Genomic DNA, 9,327 nt, shown 5'->3' with positions numbered 1-9,327 from the left:
TTTTTTAAATTTTATTTGAAATTTTGTTGCTGTGTGGACTGATTTGTTTTACCAACGTTACTTACTACCTTATGTCAAATTTAGTTAAGTTTGGCAATAAAAGACCCTTTAAGTGAGCTAACTAGTAGGCTATTACAAATTTACTGTTTTTATAACCAGTTTCCATAACTAGAACCAGCATATCACTCTTTACATTACAGCATATCACTCTTTACATTACAGCATATCACTCTTTACATTACAGCATATCAGTCTTTACATTACAGCATATTAGTCTTTACATTACAGCATATCACTCTTTAGATTACAGCATATCACTCTTTATATTACAGCATATCAATCTCTACATTACAGTATGTTAAATGGAATGACTTTGTATCATTAAGAATTTTTGAAAAAGTAACGTTAGCTAAGTCAGCTAATGTCGAGCTAGTTTAGCGTCTTTGATAACTTACAGTCTAATTTAAATATTGAAAAACAGAAGCAAACTTTTTGATAGTTACTTTGACATTTCCTGACATTTTAAGCTAGTAAAGTCTGATGTCTTTAATTAGTTATCTTACTCATAAGTTACTCACCTTCTAAATGAGTGAACCTAGCAGGATGTGTGCAGCCGTCGGCTAGCTACAGATCACGTCGTTTCCGGGTCTCCTCTGCGTGGCGCCAAACTACCGCTGAACGAAGCTAACGTTGTTTAGCTAACAGCTTGAACACAAACAGTTCACTTTTTCGCGTTTCTATCGCTGGAGGGCACAAAAAGGTCAGCCAACGAATAGCTGAACTTTATTATTAAATATAAAAACGATGTTTGTATTCATCACTTTTTGCTGCTTTTGTTATTTTCTAATTCTTTGCAGCATCATGTTTTAATGCTCAACACACTGGCAGCGCGTGAGACGGAGCGGCACTGCTCTCTCTCTCTCTCTCTCTCTCTCTCTCTCTCTCTCTCTCTCTCTCTCTCTCTCTCTCTCTCCATCTCTCTCTCCCTCCCTCTCGCGCTCTCAGTCTCCGTCTCCTCCTCTCGGTACGTCGGCAGCAGTGTGTGTTTAGCAGCAGCATCCTACGGACCCGCACCGCTCACTTTCAGCCGAGGCTGACTTCAGAAAGAAAGAAACCCTCCAGAATAAAGCAGAAACGCACGACAGACCTATTCAGCTACCAGTGGCTCGACAGAAGTGAAGCTTCAGACCTTTGAACCGCTTCTTTCTCCCGTCCTCGCTGGGTTGTTTTTTCCTGACCGCCCCAGACACCAGACCGGACTTCTCCCGTCCACTCCGCACTCTCGCAAGGTAAGACGGATGTTCTGTGTGATGCGTTCATGGACTCCTTTTTTTTCATCTTTTTTTGGGGGGGGGGGGATCATGTTTTTGACCTGCTTGATGCAACCTGCAGTGCGTCATCGTTTTGGTTGCATAAGACACATTTATGGAGTTATTTGCGGGCGAAGACCATATTAATGATCATTTAAGTAACGGCACCTGCATAGCCTTTGTGGCCGCTCGTGCACGGAAACACGCGACTTGTCGCCGTTAGATAAACATGGTTTTGTTCATGCCTTGCTTGGATTTACTCTGACTGACACTGGGCAGAGCGCCGCTGCACGCACACACACGCACACGCACACCAGGCTTTTTATTCAACACAACAAAAAGTGTAAAGGCGAACTGGCCTTTGTGACGGCCGTGAACGCATTCTCCCTGATAAATGCGGGCTCTGCGTGGGCTGTCTGTGCGTGACTCGACCTGGCACGAGGTGGTGTGATGATGTATTCTGGTGGAGTTTGGCACTGGTGCTGATGTTGCAAGGGTGTGTGTGTGTGGCGCGCTAGAGGGAAGGTGGGTGGGGTGGTGTGAAGGGAGAGAGGGTGGATGGAGGGGGGGGGGGGTCTCTTTCCAGCACACACACATCATCCTCACAATAAGGCTGCTTGCAAATCAATTCAGGCGTGACCACATCTCATCCACCCCAGCGTCTATGCTTTTTAGGGCTTTTTTCACCTCTCCTGCACACACACATATATACACACACACACACACACACACACACACACACACACACACATACACACACACACATTACAAACACGCTCACACACATTTCTAGACAATAAAGGCAGCAGGCATTACGCACAATAAAAATCCGGATTTCCCTGAATCCAGTCCTATCTGGGGTGGCCTCTCCTGGCTGGTGGCTCTGCCGGCCTCTCAAGGTCATCCCCTGATGGCAAATGGTGGTAGAGGGACAGTGTTACTTATTAGCCCACCTCCCGTCTGGCTCAGGGCAGGTCTTGTTGGTTGTTGCAGGACCGTAAAAGGTGTCAAGTACACGCCTCTTCTAATGATGTGTTATCGCAGCTACCGTTCCTTTTGCTTCTGGCTCTGACGAGGACCCGGCAGACTGGAAGACAAAGGGTATTGTCTCATGTCTGGAGTCAGCACGGTGCATCACTGCTGCAGGCTGACCCAGTGGGTCTTGTCCCTCTCATTGCACTGACATGTGCTTCATAATTATGCTCAGTGCTGTCTGTGCACAGGGAAAAAAGAACATGAAAACATGTTCGGAAAGTGTTGTGAAATAATGAGGGTGGGACTCGCGATGGATTCAGAGGCATGACATTCCTGTGAAGAGAAAACTCTGTAACTGGGGAGAGCTGCAGAATGTAGGAATTTCTTCGTTGTCCCATTTGAAGGAGGCTGATTACCGAGGAATTACCGGGCGGAGGGATTTTGTTCAGTTATCTAACATTTGAAGAGAGTTTTCCTTCCATTCCTTATTCAGTAATGCAGTGATGAGAGAGTCACAGGGCTTCAGCTCTGGAAAAAAGAGCAATTGTTGGTGGTGTTGAGGTGAGAATGAAAAGTATGGAAGACAGATCATAAAGTCCTGGCAAACCTGGATAAAAACATGTTTTTTCCTACCGGCCATCAAAAAACTCAGACGCCAATGACAGTCTTTACAAAGTCTATTTAAACCTGCGTAGGAAGAGGATGTTTTTCAAAAGCTCCACCATGTTGCCACTTGCGTCACTTTAAAGGTTGTGCAGTTGCAGGTTTTACATAAAGTGAGATGAGGGGGCGGTATTAAAAAAATGTGTGATTTATTGAAGTGTTAGTTTGCCTTTTTGTACACCATGAAATCAACACTCAAGATCAATTTGTCGATAGTCAGAATAAGCTATACTATTTCCCAGGTTTACTACTGGATGTTATGTAAATCGCTGACATAATACAGATGCAGATTGAGCTCAGCTGCTTGTTGCATGACTGAAGAAAGAGTAATGAGTAACACATGCATTGACATGCAGTGTACGCTATTGTAAAGCTCATTGTGTACATCTTAGAAGTGAACCCCATCAGAAGTCTGTATTCCTCATCAGATTAACTCAGGTGTTTGCTTTAGTGATAGGAATGAGTCCTGAAACCTGGAGGTGAGTCAGCGTCTTCGTGCATCCAGTCCCCTCGTCTGGATGTGTTTTTGGATTAGTTTTTTGATTAGATGTCTGAAAAAAAGGTATTTAATGAACAGAAGCTTACGATAATTTAACTTTAATTCAAGAATATATTATCAGAAATCTGAAATACGTTCATTATCACCTAACGTTAGCTTTTTACTGGTGATTAAATTCACGCTTCATGGCTGCAAATTTGAGAAGACTAACTTGCTCAAAAAGAATTGTAAAACAAAAAAAGAAAAAAAGAAAAGATTACTGTTAATTTGTTTATTTTCTGTTTTAGTCAAAAATTCAGCTTTTTAGTCAAGGGAACTATTGTGAAGCTAACTTCTGGGTTGTCCTTACAAGAACACGTCATCATCGACAATATGCTCATACGTGCTCTTTTGAAGCCTGAAATGCAGCACTTAAACCTAAAAGTAAGCTAAATTTCTCCTGCGAGCATTTCTCCTGCCTCCACGCAGCTCTCAACTTGAAAAGGGCTAAAAGCTAACAGCGCTAACAGGCCTAACAGCGCTAACAGGCCTAACAGCGCTAACAGGGTTAACAGCGCTAACAAGATAAACAGGGCTAACAGTGTTAATAGCGCTAACATGGCTAAAAGTGTTAACAGAGCTAATAGCGTGAAGATGGCTAAAAGTGCTAACAGGGCTAACAGAGCTAACAGGGTTAACATAGCTAACAGGGTTAAGAGCGTTAACATGGCTAACAGTGCAAACAGCAACCACAGCAGCGGCGACAGCGCTAACAGTGTTAGCCTGAGGGGGAACTAGGCTTCCACGATGATGGCGTCCAGTTGTAACCGCCGTATGAGAGCAGTGCAGAACGCCGGCTCGAGGCTCGCCAGTGGGCACGCTCACATGCACGAACATGCACTAAAAAGCACGCACGCACGGCCAGATATAATTACACAGATAATAGTTGTCTGCTATAATAATGCTCTCTACATCGTACAGAGAACATTGTGCTTCATTCTTAATGATTTCTGTAGTTGTGCATGCACATTGACAGACACACTATGAACAAACCTTCACATGCAAGCATTTACATATAGTTTCCACACGCTGTGTAAATACAAACACATTTCCTTGATCTTTCTGTCACACGAGCAGTCACACACACCTACACGGTGGCATAATGGCTGCCGTGCGTCCCACGCTCATGTCTCTCCAGGGACACATCTGTCTCCGGCTGCAGCTGCTGTGTTCAGCCTCAGCTCATCTCGTCTGACAGACTACCTCGTAGCAGAAAAGTGTGAGCTACTCGCTGCCAGACTGCACTGTCTCCTCACTTCCACTGCAGCACGGAGAGGCTGTTCTCTGGCCCTCCCCCATGCTTCTTATCACTGTGCGCAGGACCGCTTGTCATCTTCAGACAGGGTTATTGGACCCATGACGATTGCTGCAGATGTCCTCTTGGCCAGTGTGCGGCTCTAATCGGTGTGCTCCTACGAGAGGAGCAGAGGTTCAGGAGCATTTACTGAACCTGAAACCAGACTCCGATCCCCTTTTTGAGCCAGAATCCTTCAAATGCATTGTTTTGGGGAAGAGAAATGTGGAAAAATTGGGAGATCTGGGAAAACATCGATGACACCCTGACGATGTCATAGTGATGCCGTTAATAGGTGGTCTGTATTGCAGAATACATTTATTTACCAGCCTTTTGAGTTGCATCTTCCAGCTTTTGACCCACACTAGGGACTAAAGTCAGGTTATCTTGAACTCTGCTGCTTTATCATTGTTCTTTTAATCTGTTTTTCCTAAATCCCCAAATGTCATGGACATATAATACTACATCACTGGATTACAAGTTCAATGAATCCAAGTCTTTCAACACAAAATGCAACCATATATTGGTATAATAGTATTTTTACTCGTCATATTTTTATTACTTCTAATACTGCGTTATATTATCATTATCATTCCGTTATGTCCACTGCTGCTGTTATTATTATTATAAGTAATCATTTGTCTTTTGTAATTTCTGCTGTTACTGTCTCATTACAGTAAATGCATCATTTTAATTTGATCACGCTGTTCCTTCTGTCCACGTCTATTTATCTTCTGTCCATCCAGAGAGAGGGATCCCTCCTCTGTTGCACTCCCTGAGGTTTCCCTGTTTTGATTTCCTGCTAAAGTGGTTTTGTGGCTAGTTATAAGGACAGAGGATGTCGTTTGCCGTACAGACCGTAAAGCCCTCCGATGAATTTGGGATTTGTCATATTATGAGCAAAACAAATCCAATTGAATTCAAATGGAAACTGAATTGAACCCGACTGAAAACTGACAATTGTCTTGTTTACCAACAGCTGAAGATCTGCTGCTGCTAAATGATTTGGCACCATTGAAAATGTTTCCCATTGAGACTGCAGTTGTAGGATCAGAGGGTCAGTCCTGAACGAGCAAGATGTACAACTCCCTCTCCTTTTCAGAAGCGACTGAAAGCACCCAGCGGGTCTCATTAACACGAGGCAGTTCTTTTGCTCTCCAATAGCTCTGTTTGAGGGATGCAGGGTGTTTATCCAAACACGTTTTGTGCGCTCTTATTGGATAATCTGTCATAACGGCTCGAGTCCTCCTCACTGCCCGGCTCTCATAAACGTCGGGGGAAAGCGTGTTTGAATTTGGACGTAAAGGTTCTGGGGCTTCATGCGCCAAAGTGTCTTCTTAGCTGCGTGGAGGAGCTAGACCTCTGAGCCGAGTTCACATAGCCACAGCTTTAGGGATCAAGGCTTCCCAGACCAGGGCCTGGATTTGCACAAAAGCAGGTGATCTGAAATGAATTTGAGGATGTGCCAGAAGTGCTGTTTCTGGTGAGCATCGGTCATGCCGAGGCGCTTCATTGGGCTCAGCTGATGGAGGGACGTCCTGCCTGGACGCTGGTCCAAAGGGACCAGATCCAGCGCCTCGGGATTTTAGAGCCGAGGCTTTTGATTGATGGGTAAGATATACATTATGTAAGTGTGTGTGTGTGTGTGGCTTCCCCTATCAGACCATTTGTAATTCATTCCTTTCATTTTTTATGTTGTTCCTTTAGTTAACAGGCTGAGGGGAAGCAAGATTAGTCATATCTTGAATTTCACTTTGGTCCATTATGAATCATTAGTTCCTTGGTGAACTTGGGTCATGCCCAGTTTGGCCGCAAGCAATTTAGAAAAATTGGATTTTCTAGGCAGAGTATATCTGTCTTCCTTCAAAATAATGGTTTCTAGATCGTCCGAGTGGCTCGGTGACGCTCTGAGGAGTTGTTTATTTCCTTTTTCTCAATCGAAAAAGAATAACTTTTCTCATCGACGTGCCACTCTCTCCACTGTTGTCCCTTTACAACGATGGAGACACCTGACTTAAGACACACACACACACACACACACACACACACACACACACACACACACACACACACAAAACAATACAAACCCACTATCTGCCCAACGTCATCCTCACAGAAGCTTAACAAATAGTTCTGCACTTTAAGAAATACACTTATTTGAGTCCTTGCCAGCACTCAGAAGAGCAGATTGATACGACTGAGTGGTATTGATCTTCTTGATCCAATCAAGCCCTGAAAAGGATGAAGACTTCAGAGCTATGAGGAAGAAAAAAATCATAATAATTTGAGTATTTTCTCGCTGTTTGGCAGCTAACTTCAGAGTTGGATGTTGGAGCTACTTTGAAAGCACCGCAGGGGAGCGTTTTTAAAAACAGTCTGTGTACGATGATGTAACACTGGCTCAGGTGAGCTCCAGCTGTCTGCATTGGGGATCTTCATCATATTGAATGAATGGATGCCGGTTGCAACCCTGAAGGCCCCCCAAGGCCCCCCCCCCCCCCTCCTCCTCTCCTGGCCTTGATGGAGCTAAAGAGGTTCAATAAAGCATCTCAGCAAAGAGGGATGAGAGAAATGTTCCAAAACTCCTAAACCATCTTTAGCTTGTTATGATAATTAGGGGTTGGTTAATGAACATAATCAGGGCCATAAATCAGCACTGTGCAGATAGCAAAGAGGCAGCTGGGTGCAAACAGCTGCAGTGGAGGAATTAGGGGGACATTAAACACCAAACAGCTTCAGTTATTCTAAAAAAAGCCACAGAGGGACAACTACTTCAAGACCATTACCCTTTCCAAATGAGTTCCATTTGAAAGTGAGATACTTTTTAAAAGTAAATCGCTAAAGGTTATAATATATTTTAACAGGCTGGGGCGAAGGCAGGACAGGGAAACATTGTTTTTTGAAAAAGAAAGTAGTTTTCCTTGAATTTTATTGCAATGCAAAAGCTATTTAAGGGTTGAAAGTGCCTCTAAAAACAAAACAACAAACGAAGGAAAGTAGGACAAGCAGCTGATTAAAGGATGACAGGAAAGAAAAGTTGCATGTGTAACTAACTGACCCTATTACTCAAGAAGATCTGACAGTGGACTCTATTCCTGGGCCTCAGACTACAGCCCATTTGTTTTAAAGACTATTTTTAGACGGAGCTTTGGTTCACAGTTCTCTCGAAATCTCTGCTTTCAGCCCAATAAGCCTCCATATATTTAGCTTGTAAAGAGAAACTGTCCTAAAGTCATGAATTAATTGTATTTGTGTATGTGTGTGTGTGTGTGTGTGTTTGTGTGTGCCCTGTTTGCAGACAAAATGGGGAAACAGAACAGCAAGCTGACCCCTGAAGTGATGGAGGACCTGGTGAAGAACACAGAGTTTAACGAACATGAGCTGAAGCAGTGGTACAAGGGTTTCCTGAAGGACTGTCCCACCGGCCGCCTCAACCTGGAGGAGTTCCAGCAGCTGTATGTTAAGGTGAGACTCACTGGCTCGCTTCCACCATGGATAATCAACACACACACACACACACATACACACTGTATGCGTTAGCGCTGATTTGTACGCGTTCACACACATACACAGCAAATACTCTGAGTCGATCTGACTGGAGTTCAATAAAGCAGTGGATGTTTAGCCGTGAACAATGAGGGTCGATAGAGGTCGTTTTGTGGGAGTTCACCAGAGGAGAACAGGAGGAAGCGTCACACAGAACGCTGCTGGACTCATTACAGGCCGCTCGTTGTTAACAAATGCTGATGGGGCTCCAATCGATGTCCTATGAAAAGTTTAAATGTACGCATGGAGGCAGAGCATAACGTGTCACCCCCTCATCACCTCACCCACCGGGATGGGAAAAACAATCTGCGGCAAACGCAAAGAGCTAAACGCTAACAATATGCCTGTTGAGGCTAAAATCATCAGATTTCAGGAAGTCTCAGGGTTGTTTGAGCGCCCGACGTCGACCAGTGGTGCAGTTTAAAACATGGTGGTTAGCTGTTAGCGAGCTAATGTTAGCTATGTGTCAACCTTCTGTTCTACCGAGTAAAGCCGATGCAGAAGTGTCCTAAATCTACCATTCTCTCTCCTGACCACCAGGGAGCGACTCCTCTGGTTGTATAGAAGTCTATGCTTCATGTGTTAAAGCTGCATTCTCTCTCCTGACCACCAGGGGGCGACTCCTCTGGTTGTATAGAAGTCTATGCTTCATGTGTTAAAGCTGCATTCTCTCTCCTGACCACCAGGGGGCGACTCCTCTGGTTGTATAGAAGTCTATGCTTCATGTGTTAAAGCTGCATTCTCTCTCCTGACCACCAGGGGGCGACTCCTCTGTTTGTATAGAAGTCTATCCTTCATGTGTTAAAGCTGCATTCTCTCTCCTGACCACAAGGGGACTATTCATATGGTTGTATAGAAGTCTATGCTTCATGTGTTAAAGCTGCATTCTCTCTCCTGACCACCAGGGGGCGACTTCTCTGGTTGTATAGAAGTCTATGCTTCATGTGTTAAAGCTGCATTCTCTCTCCTGACCACCAGGGGGCGACTCCTCTGTTTGTATA

At 44.3% G+C, this 9,327-nt stretch overlaps 1 protein-coding gene across 1 annotated transcript in view; it reads left to right on the top strand.

Moving 5' to 3' along the window:
• Positions 1–998: 998 nt before the first annotated feature.
• Positions 999–9,327, top strand: part of vsnl1a (visinin-like 1a) — a 30,502-nt gene continuing 22,173 nt past the window's right edge. The window contains exons 1-2 of the mRNA XM_068577215.1: positions 999–1,289; positions 8,079–8,245. Of these exons, the coding sequence (XP_068433316.1) occupies positions 8,084–8,245 (162 nt within the window). The 5' untranslated portion in view covers positions 999–1,289; positions 8,079–8,083. The remainder of the gene's footprint in view (positions 1,290–8,078; positions 8,246–9,327) is intronic.

Source organism: Clinocottus analis, unplaced genomic scaffold, assembly GCF_023055335.1.
Source record: "Clinocottus analis isolate CAN_PGR_092001 unplaced genomic scaffold, fCliAna1.0.p SCAF_15, whole genome shotgun sequence".
Taxonomy (NCBI): domain Eukaryota; kingdom Metazoa; phylum Chordata; class Actinopteri; order Perciformes; family Cottidae; genus Clinocottus; species Clinocottus analis.
The sequence above is the reverse complement of the archived record's forward strand: the minus strand, read 5'-3'. Positions and strand labels throughout refer to the sequence as shown.